The sequence below is a fragment of the Hakea prostrata genome, chromosome 1 (assembly GCF_041222555.1).
Source record: "Hakea prostrata isolate BN-2017 chromosome 1, UWA_Hpros_2, whole genome shotgun sequence".
NCBI lineage: Eukaryota > Viridiplantae > Streptophyta > Magnoliopsida > Proteales > Proteaceae > Hakea > Hakea prostrata.
This window is the reverse complement of record NC_142600.1, coordinates 71,248,674-71,271,033: the sequence shown is the minus strand read 5'-3', so window position 1 is coordinate 71,271,033 and position 22,360 is coordinate 71,248,674. Positions and strand designations below refer to the sequence as shown.

Here is a 22,360-nt window from a genome sequence, read left to right as displayed (position 1 = left end):
AGAGCAGTAACGCCACTAATCTGATTGCTGTTGAGGGATTGAAGTTTTAAGAAAACCTCCACAAGCTGATTTTACAGGGTATGAAATTGCGATTATCCCACAGGATGAGATTTGTGGAACCTGGTATTGAAGTAGTTATTTAGATGCGTCTGTTATTCAGCTTTAGGCTGATTCCTAAAATTTTCTAATCCCATTACTTCATGTATGGATTGATTGTGACATCTTTTATGCTAATGGAGGTGCGGGTATAAATTAGTTTGCTTAAATTGTATCAATGGATTGCTTATGACATCTTTTTAACATCTATTCTCATTTGAGAATTGAGGGAATGATACTTCCCTATAATATCTTAATTGTATCAGAATTCTATTAGGGGTATTCTTGCTTGAGTTTCTATGGAAGCCGAGTTTCAGGGGCTAATCACCGTTTTTTTGACCGTTGTCCTTTGTGAAACTAAAATGTGAAGTTCATACATCAACGAGTTGGGTTTCTATGGTCGTGACATAATGACATAGGACCCATTCGACAAGATTGGCTTCTGGAAGCAAAAACAGCTGTCAGTTTGCAATTAGAAGACTAAGATTTCACCAGAGATTGAATCAACTTTGTTGCTGGAGACAAAGAAGATTTAGAACCAAATGATCATATCATTACAGTTGAAGAAACAACTGGAAAAAAATCTGTTGCAGTATGAGGGTCTTTACAGAATTCTTATGTTCATTCATGAATGCCTCTTCCTAAAATTGTTTCACTTGAATCATGAGTGTCTCCTTTAAATCATAAATGTCTCTTGTTAAAATTGTTTCACTTAAATCCACTCCTTGTCCAACTTTATTTTGAAAAAAAACAAACGCAATATTGCATCAAAAGTGTTTCTCCAAATAAAAAAAAAAATCAATTTATGTTACAAAAACATTTGACCAATTTTTTATGTGAAACACCAGAAGCTGTTTTTTGGCAGGTATATTGGGTCCTTATTTTAGGCAAACATTGCAAGCAGGAATGATGTAAAACATGATAAACCGAAAACACAATTAGGAACGTCCTGGGATCGTCTCGGCTCTTCAATGATGGCAATGACCAAAGCAACTGCCAAAACTAAGATCTGGATGCAAACTTTCAGCTATCTTCTTCTTCAGCTATCTTCGCCTAGGGCCCTTAGGTAAATAACATCAATCCAACCCTCTAGTACCGTTGCAACCCTTAGAATTAGTTACAAATCATGCCAATGGCATCATTAGGAAGATTTAAAAAGATCATGTCAAGCAATGTTTCAGAAACTACTCCCATGCAGCTAGCTGTCTACGACGATTCTGACGGCAGCAATACCAAGGACTTCCCCTCTTGCTTTCATCTTCCTTCAGTCATCATGTGTTTCATGTCTCTCTTCCATCAACTCCCCTTTCTCCATTCTTCATTTCCCTCTGTGTTGTCTTGCAAACTCCACTAAACTGAAGATTTATGTTTGTTGTCATATAATTTTCTTGGTCGATCAAACGCCACACAGGAGGTGGCATGGGTGGTGAACTTTGTCGTGTGTTTCAATGGCTATAGGAGTACCAGCCTCTAGACAATTAGGACAACCACCTCAACGAGAATGACCAAAACATGACCAAATACTTCAACCTGTATATAGATTATGAACATTGTTGCCCCTACATCAAGGATATAACCTTGTCATCCCTATCCAAGACTGCCATCATCAGTGCCCGCAACCCCCATCCCCAAAAAAACCCCCCATCACCAAAGGAAACCACACAGACAGAAACCAGGAAAGCGAAAGAAAGAAAGAAGAAAAAAAAGCGCAATAAAAGAAAAAATAACCGCAGTGTTCATCAACACTTGCACAGACAACCATGGACTTAGATATTTCCACCTAGAATTACTAAATGAAACTATACTAGACATGGTATCAAACAACCTTTTTCAGAAGCTTGGATGACCTTATTCTGCTTTGACATGGTTGAATCTCACCACAATGCAGGTGATGTTGTCCGCACTACCTCGAGAATAAGCTGTCTCTGTCAACCTTCGTGCCGCAGCCTCAGGTTCTTCCTGAACTCTTGCAAGGGAAACAGCATCCTAGCATGCACAATAGAATCAAGATACTGACTATTAGTAACAAAATTCATTGTAAAAGAATGCTGTAGCAATGGATCAACATAATGACATCAAAGTATGACTACTGGACGTAAGACACTGTAGCCAGTTTTCTTGAATTCCTAAAGCCCAATACTCTTTCTTTTAACTGCTTAATCCAACAGATAAGAACATGTAGATCAACCTGGGACATCAAATTTGAGTACACACCCTAAGGCATCCTAAATCTTAAGCACAAAAGGAAATAAAAAATGGAGTCCCCAAATCAGAGACCTTGTACGTAACAAATTCTTAAATAAAGCTCAGTAAAAAATTAAATCCAGTATCATGATGAAACTTGCATCCTTTCTTATGGTATATGATCCTCGGGCAATGCTAACCATCAGAAGCTAAAAATGTAAATGTGCAACAAAAGATAAACCTACCAGAGAGAACACATTAACCGAAAATTAGACATCCAAGATTTTAGAAGAACTTACATCATTTGGTACCACATCCCAAAGTCCATCACTGGCAAGCACCAGGCATTCAAATTCATCATCAATTTCTTGTTCCTGAAAAATACATTGATAATCAATGCCATGTTAAAGACCACTATATACAGCTGTAGCAAATCCACATGCAATCACACCAACATAAATCTAGCGAAGAGAACAAGAGAATTAACATTTGCCATTGTCTTAATGATAGTTCTTATGTTCCAATTGGAAAAAGAATTCACCACTAGGCTGACCACTTCCTCTGTTACATCACCAGCCTCCTTTCATTAACCATCCAAGGCATACCCTATCTGGGCAACAATGACTGCTTTGTTGGTCCTCAAATTATGTTGATGGGCAATCTTATTACCCTGACTAGACAAACTTAGAGCTGCAAAAGCATTACATACTAAGACACAATCAACCGTAGTTATCAAAGTGACGTGGGGACCCCGCGTTTAAGGATCTTCCTGAGCACCTTGGTGATTGGGGCGGCTGTAAGGCATCAACATGGCAAAAAGCATTTTGGTTTTTTTCTTTTTCATAAAGCCATTTCATTTGGCATAACTAATATATTGAAAGTTATATGATTCTACTTATATGCTAAACAAGTATCAAATAATCATACCTAAGCAAGATATTCATCAGAAAAAAACATTATTATACCAATATAGCAGTATAGCATATAAAAATATGTTTATATCTAAAAAATTTAACCAGTCAAATAATTAGACTTTTTTGTATTAGATAAGAGCATAAAACCAGCTTTACAACAAATCTAAGATCGCTGAAATTTGATTTATATTGAGTGAGTTATGTTCTTGCCAAATCTTGTTTTGAACGCAAGTACTGTCAATATTGCTTGGAATGTAAATATTTTTTATCTCAAAGTAAATAAATGTTTCATTGCAATTCAGAATTGTTTCACCATATTAAGATTTAGAGAAAATTACATGGCACCCACTATTTTTGGAGTAAAACTAGTGACCACCCACTATAATCTCCAAAATTACATGGCACCCACATTCATAATTACAAGTTACCCATATTTAAATTCTGATGTTAAATGGGTATTAAAATTACCTCAATGCCCTTACCCTTATTTAAGTCATTCAAAATTGAAACTCAAATTACATAAATGCCCTTTGTGCAGGGAAATTACAAAAATACCGCAGCCTCTTCTCCGACCAGTATTCAACCTATCTTCTCCAACCAACCTCTCGTCTCCAACTATGAGGAGTATTCAGTCCTTCCTCTATGCTTGCAGACATAGAGAGTAGTAAAATAAGGGTTTTTTCTCAATTTCTTTTTCCGTTGTTCGTTTGGTTAGTGGGTTTATAGGTTCTCTCCTTTCGTTCTGGTTGGCTGGGGGCTGTTGGGGAGATGGAGAAAAAGGAAGGTTTTTTTCTCTGTGCTGAAGGAGGAAGTGGTTAGATTGTCACCGGCAAGGTCCAAGGCGAAAAGCTCCACCAAGAGTAACTCTCGTATGTCAAGGCTTCTCCGGCGAAGGAAGCAACATACTTCGCATACTCCTGAACCGTTGGTGGCAAGATACGGCAACTTGAGGCCACTGGGAGAGACGTTGACGCCGTTGATGGAGGGACCTGATCCTGAAGGCTGTGATGGAGGAGGAGATTCTAGGAGAGAAGGTTGGGGGCACTGGATGATAGGCCAGCTCTCCTCATGCACCATCTGTTTCTTCATCTGTGCTTGACATATGAATGATACTTCAGTGCACGCTATTTATAAGCTTGCTTGATCTCTAAAAAAGATCGATTTTCAGAAATCCCCAAAAGCTCATAGAAAGTCCTTTCTCAAGCAATTACTAATCCATCGTTAATTGCAGCCTTAATTCTGAAGCACCCAGAATGATTTCCGATTGAAATGGTTAACCTAGGTTGAGATGAATTGAACCACCTACCAGTTCTTCAGTTCCTATAAACAAAAATTAGAACTCGAGCGGTAGATCCAAGCTTCCAAAATCGCCAAAACCCTTGCAAGATAACCCTCTACAAAGAGGAAGAACGAAGAGGATGAAAAATCTTCATTTATTAAGCGAACTCCTCACCTTCATTTACCACCTTCCATGGAAATAAATCACAATATAAAAAACGAAGATAAGAAAAATCTGATTCCCTAGTCTTTAGCTTTGAAGACTCGATTCGGATTTTATCTCTGCAACTAAATTTAGAAACAGAATCTTCTAACAAATGGAGATAGCATTTCCGGAGAAGAAATGCCGGCAAAAATTCTACGATTCGATGAGTTGTGACTCGAAGGTTTCTGGAAATCTTTAATCTCCGATTTCTTCATTTGCGAGAACAAAAATGGAAGAGACCTGCAAAGAGAGAGAGAGAGTATGCGAAGGGGGTCAGATCTACGCTTGTCATTGAGAGAGAGAGAGAGAGAGAGAGAGATGGGGGTGGGTTGTGGTTGCCGGCGAGAGGGGGTCTAGTCGGCGGCGGCAGCAGGCTGTTTCAGGTGGTGGTGAACAGTTTCCAGCAAGGATAGGAAGAAGATGGGTGAAGGAGAATCTCTTCACCCACCTAGGGGTTGGGTATAGGCAACAATGGGCATTTAGGTAATTTTACTATCCATTTAACAGCAGAATTTAACTATTGGTAACTTGTAATTATACATGTGAGTGCCATGTATTTTGGAGAAAATAGTGGGTGATAACTAGTTTTCACCAAAAAAATAGTGGGTGCTGTGTAATTTCCTCTACGATTTATGAAAATTTTAAGTTTTGAGGAAAATCTCATATTTAGAAAGGAAAATTTCACCTACTGGTGAAAAAGTTTCTTTTCTTGATTTTCCCCCCTTTTGGAACTTCGTTTATTAACAATTAGATTCAAATAGGGGGTGTTTGCTAATGTATGAATAGCATCTTAAGTAAATGTTTACCTAAATGATCTTAGGCATAAATAAGGTCCAATACAAAATTCTGCACCAATAGAAACACTGCACTGCAACTTGCAATAAAGTGACAACTGCCCGATCCTCGAGTATAAACATGGATCCTAGGCAAGACCTTGATAACTATGCAAGTAATAGGTCAACTTTGGTCAGGAATTGGGTTGATGACATTGGAAGGGAACAGTTAAATTAGGACAATATGCCATATGATTGGATTTTGGCTTCAAAATTTTATGAGGAAAATCCAAGACCCCCATCCATCAAATAGCAATAATTTCCCAATTGGATCCATTCATCTGTTAGGAGAAAATGCAGAGGGAGAAAGTCCTAGATGCTGGGCCTGCGCCATTTGACACAACATAAAATCGTAAATCACATTATCCATTCAAAGGTTGGATTCTACATCTGCAATCCAATTAGCAACAGGACAACCTGTCTAGAGCTTCCACCCAAAAGGGTAATCCCCAAGAAACCCATTAAAGAATGTAAACAATGCATACAGCTATGACATTAGCAGTCTGGGGAAAGTCTTGCAGCCTTACCCTGTTTCCAGAGAGGCTGCTTCTAGGCCATGAACCTGTGAACAAGGTTCAACAAGTGAGCACTTGCCGCATCAAGGATGACCCTCTTTCCAAGAAAACCAGATATAACCCAATAATTTGAATTCCTACGCATGATTCCCAAGAAGTTGCAGCCTGTCACCGTTACTTCCTCAGAGGGCAATTGACTTGCCCAGAAACTGAACTGATCAGCATTAGCACAAGGCTTCTTTATTTACTCAAATATGGAGATGTCCTCTCTTTTTTCTATTTATAAAGATAAAGCAAGCAATTACATGGAAAAACTCATGCATGGGAGAGACTGACAGAATAAAGAATAAAATAAACTAATATAAAAGTTACTTTCTAAAACTAAAAAATAAAATCATAAACTACCTACTAGAAGAAAAATAGAAGGTAACCAAAATAGAAGGTAAATATTAAAATAAAGATCTCAACAGCAAATTCTTCCTCTACACAAAAGCTGTCCCGAGGCCCCCCGTTGTATCTTTCAAAAGCCTTTAACAAAGCTTAGCAAAAGCCTCATTCCACAGCCTAAACTAGGCCTCCACAAAATCTGATTGGAATCTCCCTCTAAAAAATGCTGATCAATGGATTTTTGGGGCATACTGGCTTGGATGGCCAGACTAGGCTATGGTTTGGTTTGGTTAAAACCCAACACATGGACCCTTTAGGGGCCTCTATAGAGACTAGCCCTTCACTGCTCCACAGGACTTGGGAGAAGAAAGATTCTCCCAAATTGGCAGAAAACCGATTGCCAGATCTGTGCCTGATACACATGGATATGCAATAGGCAGGAAGTCAGCCAAATCTGGATAATGTAGCAACAATGTTCAGGATTTGCAGGAAATATATGCATCTTTAATGTAGTGCTGTATTTGATTGATCAAAACAATAGCCAAATAAGAACTTTCACAGGGAATCAGTTTCAGATTTGATGAACTTACAGTGAAACGGAGTTTAGATGGGAAAGAGGGCTGAAACTAGAATGGTATTATAATGGAACGCGCTGAATAGATCTTCAAATAGGGGCAGAACTATAATGAAGAAAGTGGCAAATAACAATGTAACATGTAATACCCGGGCTTCACACTGCAAGGTGGATTGATTGGATTGAACACCAACCTACCTTGATCAAACACAAGGGTTCTCCAAAGAGGAGGAATGCTGGCAATCAATTTGATTTCCATTCATGAGTTGTCTTCAGCACTTACATAAGTCTCTTTATATAACATTCTAAAGAGACATAAACATTAATGGTAACATCCAACTACTACCCAACATCACTAGTCAAAACAACAATAGAAACATCCAACTACTACCCAACACCACTAGTCAAAACAATAATGGAAACATCCACCTACTACACCCCACCACTAACCAACACCACCTACTAGCTCCTTTTGTTGACTTTTCAAAGCTAGACTTGGGCTTAGTTCAAAATAGTGGGCTAATATTCTCCCACTAAAGTAATCCAAGCCCATGAAACCATGGGCTCATTTTATCCCACTACAACAGTCCTAGCCCATGCAAGCCATGGGCTGTTTTGGATCATATCATTAGGCTTTTCTCTTTTTTGTATATGCTGCCAATTCTGCATCAACTCTCCCAGGCTTGAAAACATTTGTCTCCGACGAATGGATGAATGATATGTAACGCTTATACCCATCGGGATTGATTTTCTCGAGGTTGTCAGAATGAATCCAAGTGCTATCATGTCGTGGACGATTCTTCCATTTGATCTCGCCCTTGCCTTGCTTTAAACCTTCGGTAATAGGTGTCATGACTGCACTGAAGTTTTGAATGACTCTCTTGGAAGACAATGCAAGTTGATGGAAATTACGAACTTCAGTGATGGTCCTTGGGTTAGGCCAATCGATGATGCTTCTTATCTTCTCTGGACCAGCTTCAAACCCCTTGGTTTTGAAGACAGTTTTCCATTCGCCTCCAGGCCTAATACGGATCTGATGATAACCACTTTTGAGGCCCAATTTAGAAAAGATCTTAGCCCCGAACATCATGTCTAACATGGTATCAAGCCACGGTATAGGAAACCTATACTTGACTATAATTTTTTTGATTGCTCGACTGTCCACATACTTACGCCATGAGCCATCCTTTTTTGGAGTCAATAATGCTGGTACAACACATGGATTTAAGCTCTCCTGAATGAATCCTTTATGCAGCGACTCATCCACCTGTCTTTTGAGTTCATTGTGCTTTGTTGGGCTAAGGTGATAAGTCGGTAGGTTTGGTAACACCGAACCTGGTACCAAATCAATGGCATGCAGCATATAGTGCATAAGAGGTAGCTCATTAGGCAACTCATCAAGAACCACCTCAGGAAAATCAGAAGCTAACTCTTTGTTAAGTGGAGGGAATGTCACCTTAGGTTGAGGGGTAACTTCTCTTGTAACAGAGCCAATACCAGCCCTGTGTTATGGCTAATGTGAATGAACTCCTGGTGTTCAACCTTAATCCTGTGAGAGTCACCAACATGCCTATTAAATGTAGGTTGTTCTCCAGTGAAATAACTTCGTATGTGCTCCTCAAAAGTTGGTTGCACAACTGTTATCCTTTGGGGTCCTCTCCCCATATTTCTCCGAGAAGGAAAATTGGCTACAGAATGAGTTGGATGGGATTCTTCACCAAGTGGAGGGTGTGGAGCATGAGTAGAGGCAACAACTCTAGCCTCCATAGCTGAGCGCCTCTCTTCCTCGTGCTCGTGACTTGCAATGAGTTGATTGCTCAATTGTTGCAACATCCCCATCACTTGTGCCATAAGGTCACTATCCAATCCAGAAGTTTTACTCCCTGCCATGGCTTTGATACCAAATAATGTAGTACTGTATTTGATTGATCAAAATAGTAGCCAAATAGGACCTTTCACAGGGAATCAGTTTCAGATTTGATGGACTTAAGGTGAAACAGAGTTTAGATGGGAAAGAGGGCTGAAACTAGAATGGTATCATAAGAATAATAGCATATAACGAAACGGGCTGAATAGATCTTCAAATAGGGGCAGAACTATAATGAAGAAAGTGACAATAACAATGTAACATGTAACACCCGGGCTTCACACCTCAAGGTGGATTGATTGGATCGAACACCAACCTACCTTGATCAAACACAAGGGTTCTCCAAAGAGGAGGAATGCTAGCAAACAATTTGATTTCCATTCATGAGTTGTCTTCAACACTTACATAAGTCTCTTTATATAACATTCTAAAGAGACATAAACATTAATGGTAACATCCAACTACTACCCAACATCACTAGTCAAAACAACAATGGAAACATCCAACTACTACCCAACACCACTAGTCAAAACAATAATGGAAACATCCACCTACTACACCCCACCACTAACCAAGACCACCTACTAGCTCCTTTTGTTGACTTTTCAAAGCTAGACTTGGGCTTAGTTCAAAATAGTGGGTCGATATTCTCCCACTAAAGTAATCCAAGCCCATGAAACCATGGGCTCATTTTATCCCACTACAACAGTCCTAGCCCATGCAAGCCATAGGCTGTTTGGATCATATCCTTAGGCTTTGATGGGTTTGACCATTGGGCTTTTCTCTTTTTTATATATGCTGCCAATTCTGCATCAATCTTAAAGATGATAATAGACATTAAAAACTCTATCCATATAACGAGAATACATTATGGAATTTATTTCCATAAAACTTCCTAACATATTTAATAAACATGTGTGCTCTAAATTTTGTTAAAAGCTCCAACATCATTAAACCTGATCAAGATCTAGAAGCAACAGTTTCCTACAGCTGTTGTAAGTTCTTCAGCATTCATCTCAAAAAACAGTACAAAAAAAGGGTTCTGCTAAGATCCTAAGTCAATTAGGAGTTTAAAACTATAAAATTCAACAGCCAACACAAGGAAGCTTATAAATACCTGAATCTCAGGTTCTGCTACAACAAACTGCTTCAGTAAGCGGTTTCCAAAAGCACGGGACATTGCCAATACCCCCCCAACCCTCCAAGTGCCTGAAAGACAACATCATAAACAAAAGAAAAGAATAAACAATAATTCTTGACTAAAGAGAACCAAGGAAGTTAATGTTCAATTATGGTTCAGGCAAAATGTACACAGTAAAGAGCCAGTAATAAATACCCTCTTGCACACTCTTCATTTTCCACCCTTATTGTGCCTGTATACGATATGTCGATATCTAAGGCACTACTTCTCCTGTGTACCCCTAGTTTTAACACGCTGTTGAAGGGTAAAAGGTAACAAGGGCCAACCTGGGGTCATTTTGTAGGATGCTACTTCCTTTTTGACTTAGATCTGATCCCCACAATCCTATCTCTATTTAATGAAACCTATGGAGCCTTCATTCATTAACAAGCAGTCCCCTTTTGATGCAAATTTCCGGATGTCAACCCATGCAGCTAGCATGTAGATTCTACCCCTATAGTTAATTAGCATTACTAGATGGAGACCTAAAACTACCAAGCCAAGAGATCAAAATTCAAAGCATAAGATCTCCATATGCTACATGTGATCATCTTCATTCTTTTGGGCGCTGAATAACATAAGTGTGCACCACAGAATTTGCAGATAAAATGCAAACCTGGCTTCAAATCATGGTTAACGAATTTATAGAAATTGATCTTCCTCCCCCCCCCCCCTCTCTGTGTTGGTGTTTGAAGGTGTTTCCTTTCAAAGTAATTTGGTCTCCATTGAGAGCATTGTAATTGAAAATGAAAGCAAGAACAGACCTAGGTGGTTAGCAATATCTACATGGTCCAATCTTTTGCACAAGAATCCCCATGAAAAGAAGAAACCATCAAACTACCAGGCCTACATCAAAATTGCATCGAAAAATTAGTTACCTGCCCACGAAACAACCCCTCCAGCACTTTCAATTCTCTTCCGCTCATCACTTCTGTTTGGTTTATGATCTTCAGATAGAGGTATTGCTGTCCAGAAGAAAGAAGGAATACAATTGTTAGGGGACTTGGACTAAACTAACAATGTCTTTTGTTGTGAATCAAACCAAAAGAACTCCAGATTCAGCTAGGTAACCCAGATTATTCTAATTGAAACTTCAGGACATGAAAAAAAAAGAAAAGAAATATCCGGAATGACAGTAACTAGAACAGTTTGGAATACTGGACAAGACATGCTCTGCCTGGAGTTAATGTATCTTCAATAAGGGCAAATAGCATATTTCTCTCTGGATAAGACATGCTCTGCCTGGAGTTTATGTATCTTCAATAAGGGCAATATAGAGTATTTCTCTTTGGCTTATATGTATACAGACATTTAGCCTTGAGGCCCTTGACTTCCCTAATGTAAACAAGCAAGAACTGGTTTGCTTCCCCTGACCTAGTCACTAGTGGCAACTATAAAGATGTCTCTTGACAAAGAAGAACGTCAATCTTAGATTCAAGCAGTCAACACTATATTGTAGGATAAAGATCCATTGACAAGTAGTGTGGCCTGAATTCCTAAGGTAAGTAAAGTAAACAAGTAAATGGTTCAGGAGGCCAAACAAGAAGACCACGAGCACTAGAGAAACTTTCATATTTAGATGTATCCCTAAAATGGCAGAAATGAAAATTTAAATAACAGGAGGTTAAAAATTGTCAAAGGCAATTCCTCATCATCAGAAGATAATCTTAGTAACAAGAATTTTATTTATGTTTGAAATTTGAATAAATAAAATAAAATTGTCAAGTGAACATCCTTTGTGAATTATCAGATTAACGAACCCTCTTCTGACATGCCCAAGCATCCTTAATAAGCTGAAAAACTGTTAATGTTTCAGTGATGAATCCACATCATCATGGTTCTATGTATTGGCATCATATCACATACTAGTTTTGCAAGTGGCCAATACTGTACATGGTAGGTACGATGGGTAAGCTGTTCAGAAAATTCAGTTTTAGACAGATTCAGGGATACTTATGTTTGATAATGTTGGATACAGTATTGGCATCATACAGGTTTTACAATAGACCCATGCCCAATCCAATACCATGAACTAGGACCATAACACTAGCACTTCCCCCCCTAGAAATTCTGCCTCTCTCTCTTCTCTTCTTCATGTTCTAGCTTTTTGGGTTAGGGCTGCATTATGTGACACTCCATTGACCCTATCCAAGCTAATGAAAACTTGCCACACAATCAGACCAGGCTACTCCTTACAGAGGTTGAATCCCAAAACCACATTAAGCTGCTCCAGGGCTTGTTCTTGTGGTTACACAGGGACTTGTGATCTACATCAGTTTTCTCCAACTTGACAGAGAAGTAGTTCATGAGTCCATTGGAGTTATCAAATCAAAATCGCATAATGAATCTTCAATTGAAGGAGAATCCTTATCCAGAAAATAAAGCCGTCAAAAAATATATCCAGTAAAACATGGACATTGCTTCTTTATTAAATTAGGCTACTACCAAGACATAACAAGCTATCAGATTAAACAAAATGTAAAATTAACAGAATACCTTTGCCTCCTTTTGATATTACTGCCCGTGAGTCTCCTACATTTGCTACATATAGATGGTTACCAACCAAAACTGCAGTTGAGGCTGTAGAACCATCATCACGGTAAGTATTGCTTTCGGCATCCAGGAAGTCGATGTCAGTTCTTCTATATGTTTCACCTGCAAGCTTGCCCAACATTATTAAAATTAAAGCAATGAGTTCAATAGGAAAGGGGAATTCCCACACAATCTCACAAAAATCCCTATTTAAACAACTAGTTATAAAACAAGAAGCTATCCTTGTGAAACAAATTATTTACTGAAATCTCGAATAACAATTGTATTCTGGTCATCTACCCTTGGCAATGGAACAAGGAAAAAAGCAGTATCCTCCCAAATGGAATAAGTAAAAATCCAAATAAATCAAAATTTAACTTCATTTACAGTTTACGTGGATTTATTGCCTCTCTATGAACAAAAAAGTGTCAGTAGTTCCTTCTCTTGTTTTATATCAGTTGCTCATATGAAGTCTCTTCAACAATTTGAATTTAATCCAGTGGTCCTCTTCTACATTCTTTAAGGAAAAAGCGATCATCCTAAGTTCTCAAGTGGTTGGTAAGCATAGACTGACAAAGCTAAAGAACTCAGCCAGATAACAACCAAAATAGAGATATTGTCTACAACTTGGATCCTCAAGAACTAAGCAAGCTTATTGGCACAACTTTTTTTGTGTCATGGACATCTTTGCCTTCTTTCTTCTCCTCTGCTTTGTGGAATGTAAGAACAGAGAGTGTATGAGAGAGAAGGACAAGATAAGATACTATTTTCCATCAGTTTTCATTTGTTCCAAGGCAATGTATACATCTTCTACTAATTCCAATCGTGCAGCTTCCTGCACCAGATCAGTGGCTGGAATGGATAAACTGAATATGCATAAACATGTAGAAGAAGCAGAAAATGCACTACATATAGAATTGAAAATCTCGAACGCACTTATGGCCAATTTAGTATCTGTCATAAATTTTGGATGCTTCAGGAGATTCTCAAATAAGTGTTCCTTCAAATATTCAGCTGCACGAGAACCACCGTGACCTGTCAAGATACCACATTATGATCATAAAAATCCAAAATACTGTACTCCAAGGAAAAGAGATCATTAATTATAAGAAAGAATCAAGAATAGTCAGGATCCCGTTGGGATTGGCCTTAGCTAATATGAGCTCAGCTAGAATCAGCTGATCCAAGCTAAACTAGTCAAGTATCAGCCAATACAGATTGCTCAATAACAAAGTGATCTCTCAATCCTTTATTTTAAGTCCTAAAATAAGATGTGGTAGTCATGAAATCAGAATATCAGGGCATATGATCACATAGACCAAAAAAAATTTTAAAAAATTATTCAATGATCCACTAATAGCAACATTCACCCCATTCCGTTTCTTTGTAGGAGCTGGAAGGGTGGGGAGTAACGTTGTTGTTCATCAGATTTCTATTCATGTTGAATTTGAAGAGGTAAATCAGATGAATACCCTCATTAGATATAATTGATTTCTTAAAGCTTTATGGTGAGACACTGAGACCTGTAACATGGATAATTCTGAAACCCTCCATTTAAGGTACATATCCTCTAACCCTCTAAGTATGCCTACGTTAAATAGACCTTAATAATCATATATTATACTTGAGATACAAGCTGACCAAAAATTTAGTGGTAACAGGAAGAATGTCCAACCATCAAATATTCCAAACAGACAGACTGTTTGACCATCAATTGTTGTCATTTTAACATCATAGAAGTCCTCCATGCTTGCCCTTTTTCCCCTAAAACTCGAATAGCCACAGCTCAACCTTCCATCTTCACTGAAAACCAGCCAAAATAATGCAATGAGTCAACCTTATTGTTGTCTTACCTTGAAAAGGAATCAAGTAACATCTCATAATATTCATCAATGCTGGGAGAAACTATATTTGCATATAGATTTTACAACTATAATAAAGTGGACCAAACAATATTGAACAACCAAAAAAGAGTGGGGGGGCAAAGAGAAAGAAAGACAGATCCACGGCATCCAGGTAATACATAATATATATCGGCTGGTGGGGCCAATGCTATTAACTTCAACAGTGCTACTGATACAGTCAATTATTCCTTTGATGACCAGCCAGAGTTGAGCAAGAAATACGAACAGGAGTTCACATGGCCCAAGTAAAGAATAAGAGGGGGGAAATGCCATGATGTTTCAATAATGTTACAGTTATATTCCTTTGATGACCAACCATAATCATGCAACAGATAGGACCAATAGTTCATCTGTCTCTAGAAAAGAATAAGACAAAGACAGACAGCATCCAAGCATCTTTTTTGGGAAGTGGGAGTTCAATGCCATGAACATTCAACGATGTTATAGTTTCATATGCATTTGATAAGCAACTTGAATCAGTAACAAATAGGACAGGTGATTTATATGGCCATGATATTTTGCAACTGTCCAACCAAAGGATGTTGGCAACAGAAGTAATGCTGCCAATTAAAGTTCAGCTAAGCAACACATGAAATCCTATGTGGTGTTTTCTTAGCCAAATAACCAGAATAACTCCCCCTAGGCCCCTACTGCAACAAATCATTACCACAAAAATAAAAACCTATCTTAACATTAGGCCATGTCAAAGGCATTTTAGATTGCTCTCCAGATATATCAGTTCTCAACATCACTTGTACACATGTATATCACACTATCATACTATCGTACTACTATTATAGAAGCATGAACTCAAAGGACATGACTACATTCCATTTCCTTAAAATCCCTTGCTCATTAACTTAATAGACATGACTAAATAATGTCCAAAATTGTAATTTTACATTTTACATTTTACCTTTAGCCAATCACGTGACACCACCATTTGGATCCCTTCACCATCTAAATCCTTCACCACATCCTCCGCTTGGAACCTTCTTCAATCCCATTATCCCCTATCCCCTGGTCCCATTTGGTCTGGTTCAAAGGTCACATCCCCCGACATACCTTCACACTTTGGAAAGCTCTCCACCACGCCCTTTCTACCCAATCCTTCCTCTTTAGCAACCACATCCTTGCTAACCTTATCTGCACACTTTGCTGGAATGGTTCAGAGGACACTGACCACCTTTTTTCCTCCTGCCCCTTTTCCCGGCCCCTCTGGGATAGAGTCCTTGCCTCCATTTTGCCCCACTCAAGACGCTCACACGGATTTGTTTGTGATTGGACTTGGATCTTAAGGAATTTTGTTGGTCACTCCATTTGCGATTGCCTAGGCAAGCTAGTTTTTGGTGCCACCATCCATCACATTTGGTGGGAGTGTAACCTCAGAAGATGGACTTCCAAATCTCGTTCTTTAGACTTGATTTGGAGAGCCATATATTTTTATGTTTCTTTTAGATTGTTATCTCTCCACCATCCTCCTGTTACTGACACCCTCATAAATAGGTTAATTGTTAGTTGATGGGGTCTCAGTTCCACTTTTATTTCCCCCTCTTAAGCTTTGGGCTCCCTTTGTATGCTTCTCCTTTGTGTTGCTCTTTGCCTTAATTTAATTATTTATTCACCCACAAAAAAAGTATCAAATGAGTTAATATTAGTTACATCCTTTTCTATGTACGTCGTAATAACTAAATTTCAATTCATAATCAACTAATAAATTTCAATAACTATATGATATTAAGAGTTTTTTACGTGTGGGTCCTCTTAGTGGAACATAAACTAATATTGGGTCCCCTTAGTGCAATAAATTACATCTGGGTCCCAAAGCAACTAACATCTTATGAGAGGTGTTAAATTTGTTTGTGAAATAACTAAAATACCCTCTCCACCTATACCCAGCCCACCACACCCATCCACCCTGCCGCAAATCACCCTGTTGTCGCTGATTAAACCCTATATAAACAGATTTCTATCAAGAACTTATAATAATAAAAAATAAAACATAATTAAAATAAAAAAACCAGCAAAAAGCTTTTCGCTTTTATCTTGTACTTAATTTCTTAATTTGACAATAAAGCTTTTCTATATTCACGTCTGTCTTTTGAGCTGCATCAAGTAATATGGAGTTTAGGTTAAGGCTTTCATTAGGTTGATTTCTGAACAGCGTTGGCATTCCCTTTGAAATTTCAATACTGAGTGACATATTGGCCAGAAAGACGGTGGTTGAGGAAATTTTCATTTTAATATTTAATAAATAAATAAAATCCTTGAAATGTGATATGATAAATTTATGATTCAAACATATAACAAGAACACCAAGGAATGAAATCAGATTCAAGCACAAGTCAATAATTCATGCACTTCCTTCTTGCTTTCTCGTGTTCTCCAATTTCGAACTTCTAACTGCAACTGCTAAATCCCAAACCCTGCAATTCTTAAGATAAAGGGTGGATCGGAAGATACACTATAACAAGAATCTCGTAGTTTTTTTTTTTTTTTTAAACTTCTTTGTAGAAGCAGAGTGATTTCCATCAGGGGGAAAGTGGGGCAGTGGTGGTAGCTTGCTTCTTTTTTTTCCTGGTGATGATTTCCGACAGAATGGATGGGTGTGCATGGAGGGGGTATTTTAGTTATTTCACGAATAAATTTAACATCTCTCAAACGATGTTAGTTGCTTTGGACTCAGACGTAATTATTGCACTATAGAGACCCAACATTAATTTATGTTCTACTAAGAGGACCCACACGTAAAAATCTCTAATATTAATTGATTTGTTTTGAGAAAATAGGAACCAATGTCTCTTCACTTTCCTTATTCTTTATACTGTTCTTTTTTAATTCTTAAATATGTTTCTATTTTAGTAATCATATAAACCCACTCTTCATATTCTAAAAGAATAGTTACCATTTTAACTCCCTCTCTCTCCAATCAGTTCTTAATAAATCTAACTCTTTGTATTCCAAAGAACACGTGTAAGCCTACCCTTCAAGTCGGAAAGAACACGTGTAATCCTACCCTTCAAGTCCTTATTGTCGTCCCTTACAAAGAGAAGCCCAAAATGTCATAATCATCAGTTCTGCCATCCAACTCTGCCAGGGAAGAATAGTGGAAGCTACTAGCCATCACTAAACTCTTCCACAAACTCATCCCAACCACACAACAGAGAGATGGAGCTATTCTCAAAGCATCCAGGCTCAAGCAATCCATGGGAAAGTTGGGGAAAAAGCTCAAGCAGCTAGAAATCTACTGCCACAGTCTGAAATGAGGTCTCTAGGTATGATTTTTATATTTTATTTTTAAAAATCAGAAGAAAAAAATTAATGTATAAAGCATATTAGGTGCTTATTTTAATTCATTCATTATAAACATTCTATTGGTGCCACCCAAAAATAACACCTAAATTCCAACTTGCTGTATGTGCATTGCACGTGGAACTTTACTAGCACACACATATACATGAATCAATTCACAGAGAATGTGATATAGGAAATATAAACACTGACGATTAAGAATATTAGCTCATCATTCTTCCCCTGCTCAAAATAAAATGGCAAAATTAAAAATAGCAACAACATATTTGAATTATATTTCCACAAACTTCAGCATGCAGTTTCCAGCCTCTTTAACGAGTTCAAAAAAGAAAGTTCAGCTCTTCCTTTACTCTGTATGAATTTTCTGTTTATTTAATCTTGGTTCCCATAAGAAACTACCACAAGTCATGCCATTTGATCCATGGTACCAACAACCATTCCTGATATGCCATTACAGATACAGAAATTGAAAGCTTTTTTTCCCCAGACAAAATAACAACAATATCATTCAACTTAAATCATGGTGGCACCATTAGGAATACCATTCTCTTTATGAATCTGGAAAGTGAATCCTGTTTAGTTCTTCAGATGAAATTGCCATCACATTGTACCACTAAAACCATGGCACCAACAATCATTTTTCATTCAAACATAAGGTTTTATGCACTGGAAACTGATATGAACTCCTGGAAAAGGATAGGCAACATTGAAAGGTTGAGCCCCATAGGGAATAGAGACAGTTGCACCTTAAATGAAGTCTATGTACTACAGTCAGAATCTCATTGTCATGGATATAAGTTTCAAAGGCTCCACCAAGCGATAAATGAGAATTGATGCCGATTTAGACAAAAAGATATAATAGAGGCAATGTAAGATATCCATTTTTCAGAAACTTAGACACCCTCGGAGAATAATCAAATCTGTAGCTAAACCAGTACAATGATGGTTCAATCCCCTGTTCATTGACGGTGGCTATCCTCATAATCCTGAAGAGGACCAAATATTTCCTGGTATCTACCATTCAAATAAAAACATGGCTACCCAAGAGATCCTCCATTAGAAAAAAAAGAATGGCTTCGAACAAATTCAAGGATGCTATCAAACTGTAAGTAATAAAGCAAAACTCTACATTATGCCAAACCAAGCTAAACCAGAGTTTTGATTTGAACTTCTAGCAGTGCTGTTATAAATCTAAGGCATATGTTCAATGACAACCTACACAATTATTTACATGAATAGACTATGGATTCTTTACCAAAAAAATACACTACAGATTATCAGCTTAACATACTTAATGTAGAAGAGGCTCTAGTAGGAACCAGTATACAGTAGCATCGGTGTCAGCTTGAGGCAGCACACCAAATTGACTGAAGAATAGAAGATTAAAAGTAGAGTAGAAGACTAGGTAGTGCTTTCTCAGCTCTGAGTCTTTCATCCATAGCTATCTCAGCTGTTTGAACAGAAAGCTTCATCCCAAAGTCAAATGCTGCAACATACCTCAAAATTTTACTCATTGGTTCATTGAGGATCTCTTACAAAAGGTTACCTTTTTAATGACTTAGGCTAGCTTATAAAAAATAAGAAGCAGGGTAGGAAATGATTACTAAATCCTAGCAACTAGTGTCTATCGCAACTTACTGAAAATACAAATCAACTAGTGTTAGAAACTGCTAAGGATTTCTAATCCAGTTACATGCAAGAAACAATCATAATAGCACCTAGAAATTTAGTGAACAAGTAACTAGAATTCAACTGGTCAAAGACAAGCATATTTGTCAAATTCATGGAGCTGCAACTCAAGTTTTCTAGAAAGCCATCTGCACTGGCTCGAGCTGGTCAAATTCTGGCCCATAAGAACCTTTTTGAGGACCTTAACATATTCTAAATGTCAACAAAGACTACTGTATCTGCTCAGAGACATCAAAGGGCAACTCCACACCTGCGGCTGCATCAACCTCCTACTCTCCATTGCTGTTCCAGAGCCCCTCACGTAAGCACCCTTTCTTCCAACAAGGTTGAGATTAAAGTGACTGTTTCAGGTACACCATTAAACAAGCCTTGGAAGGCCACCTGACTACAGATCTGAGACATAATAAATGCCCCATATTGGTAGCTGAATGCATTGTTTGTCAGCAAGCTTCAAGCCCATTACAGGGCTGGACATTGTGAATTGATATAGAACCTAAGCTGCCCTGCAGGCTACAGCTGGGCTTTCACTGCTGAGTAGTTCTGCCAGCTGAATCTGAACTAAAGACACTCTAATTTCTAATTTTCAACATAGTTTCTATTTGTCTTATCCTGCTTATAGCCAGCCATTGAAGCTTAGTTTTGTAATCTAGATGGATTGATGTTAATAGAAGGAAGATGATGTTGGAAGTTCCTTCCTTTGTTGGGCAGAGGGATCTTTTCTTCTTCCTTAATTGGCTGCATTCTCTAAGGGCCTGTTTGGTTGTGAAAATCTCTAGATTCATGAAATCTGAAGATTCATCTTTTTACACTAAAAACGTGAATCTGTAGATTTATGGGTATGGGGTGAAATCTAGAGATTTCATCCCTACTATAAAAATACTAAACATTTGCACATTCACAAAAATCACTGATGAATTCACAAATTTCATTCCACATATTCGGTTAACCAAACAGTTAATTTTATAAATTATGACTCCATAGATTTGAAATTTCTAGATATTTGAAATCTCCAGACTCATGTAACCAAACAGGCCCTAAATGATTTTTTGACTGGCACAACCCAATGGAGTGGGCAAAGACTCGGGCTTGTTTACTCCCAAGTGACAGGTAATGTCAAAAAATTGTGGAAACTCCATGAAGATAGACTCACAACCAGAGAATACGAACCTAGGAGTTGAGAGGAGATAAAGTACGAGTAGCATAAGTAACATGGTCCCCTCTGCCCTCCACCTGCAATGGATGCTACAGTGGCAGTCGTTGAAGTTTTGGCAATGAAAAGTGTTTGAAAAGTGTTTACGTGCAAATGATCCTACCGAATATGACCAGACATCAAAAAAAAAAAATCAAAAGCATCTACCTTCGCGATCCTCCATTACCGAATTAGACAACGAGGAAAAATGGCAATGCAGGTAATATACAACATTATCATCCTTCCCCCTTCCATTAATAAAATAGAAAAATTAATACCTTCGCGATCCTCCACTAGCACAATCATTATCTTCCATGTTTTCTTTCAACTGCAAGATGCGGAAGATAGTTCCTCGTTCAGCATTTCCACCAGTGTCAACCATCATCGGCTTGGCCGCCCTAAATTTGCGACTTGATCGGTACTCTGGGCCAAGGGTTAAGCCCAATCCCCAGCAGAGACCCCTCAACTGCACAGTTCCCTTGAGAAAGACCTTGATATTCCAAGCTTGAAGGACTATTCCCTTAAAGCTAGCGTTGCATAACATCTAAACAAACAATCCGATTAATCAAAACCACTCCAGATAAGTCTATGTCTTGAAATTTTAAAATTAGGAGGCGATATGACAACGCTAGCGTGAAAAACCAATGGATGCTCCTTTCAAACTCTTTAGCCTCTTAATCTGGACAATTCAAGAAGAATGATAGTACAACAATTCAGTTTACACCTTCGTGATTCATCAATCAATCGATCGGATAGTTAGCAGATCGAGAATAAGTGTCCTTAAAATAAGAGATCTCGCTTTGAATCCTACAATTCTGTTGGATAAAAAAATAACAGTAATCGAAGGGAGAATAATTCACATCGAAGATATCGCGACTCCAGCATGCAGGAAGAGCCACGGATATTCGAACTTCTTATGAAATCAATTGCTAGATCCAGCAACCATTCGCGATTGTCTTACCCGGATCAAGAAAGAGAGATGCTGCTCTCTCCGTCACGGAATCAAAGCAAGATTACTTCAAACCCTAAAAGGAGCTCCCAACGTCACTCTACTATTATTTCTCAACAGAAAGGAGATTCTCAAATCACAGATGCGAAGAAACGGCTAGCGAAGAATGTCCGACTACAGTGGTGTGAGTCGTGTGACAATAAAAAAGAACGGCAACGTGGCAGTCCCCATGCACCCGTGTCCGCTTTCTAATCGCTCGACTCTCACGTGTGATGGCGCGTGCTTTCCGACGGTTTTACCACCACAAAATCGGTGAGCCCCACAACTAAAAATATTAAAAAAACAAACTCCCATCACCCACCCCTAAGGCCCTGTATTTTGGGGTGGATTTTGCTTGGGACGTAGGCACTACTCCGAGCAGCTCACGGTTGGATTCAAATCTTGCCGAGATCCTTAAATCTTCACCGTTATATTATTCCACTTGCAAAATCCGGATTTTGCTTCAGGGCAGTGTCTATGTGGCACTGCTCGGAGCAGCTCACGGTCAGGATTTGACGTTGAGTGCTCTATTAAATCAGAACCGTAGATTTAAGGCATGTGCAGAAAATAGAACTTTAAGTGGAAACACTGCCGGTTTTGTAGTTTCAATTCGAACCGCGATCAGTTCGTTTCGAACCGTGCAAACCTAGCTAGTCTGAAATCCTATTTTCATACCCTCTTCTTCTTCCCTTTCTAATCCTTTGCTACCGACT

The 22,360-nt window shown here is 38.4% G+C and overlaps 1 protein-coding gene across 1 annotated transcript; it reads right to left on the bottom strand.

Annotated features, from left to right (window-relative positions):
- Positions 1-257: 257 nt before the first annotated feature.
- Positions 258-21,771, bottom strand: LOC149029751 (putative protein phosphatase 2C 76). The gene is made up of 8 exons (XM_089142092.1): positions 20,938-21,771; positions 14,241-14,368; positions 13,502-13,600; positions 12,530-12,688; positions 10,912-10,998; positions 9,971-10,062; positions 2,580-2,654; positions 258-2,082 (listed from the first exon to the last, which is right to left on the bottom strand). The coding sequence occupies exons 1-8, from the start codon at positions 21,201-21,203 to the stop codon at positions 1,945-1,947; spliced, it is 1,044 nt and encodes a 347-aa protein (XP_088998218.1). The 5' UTR covers positions 21,204-21,771; the 3' UTR covers positions 258-1,944.
- Between the last annotated feature and the right edge of the window lie 589 nt (positions 21,772-22,360).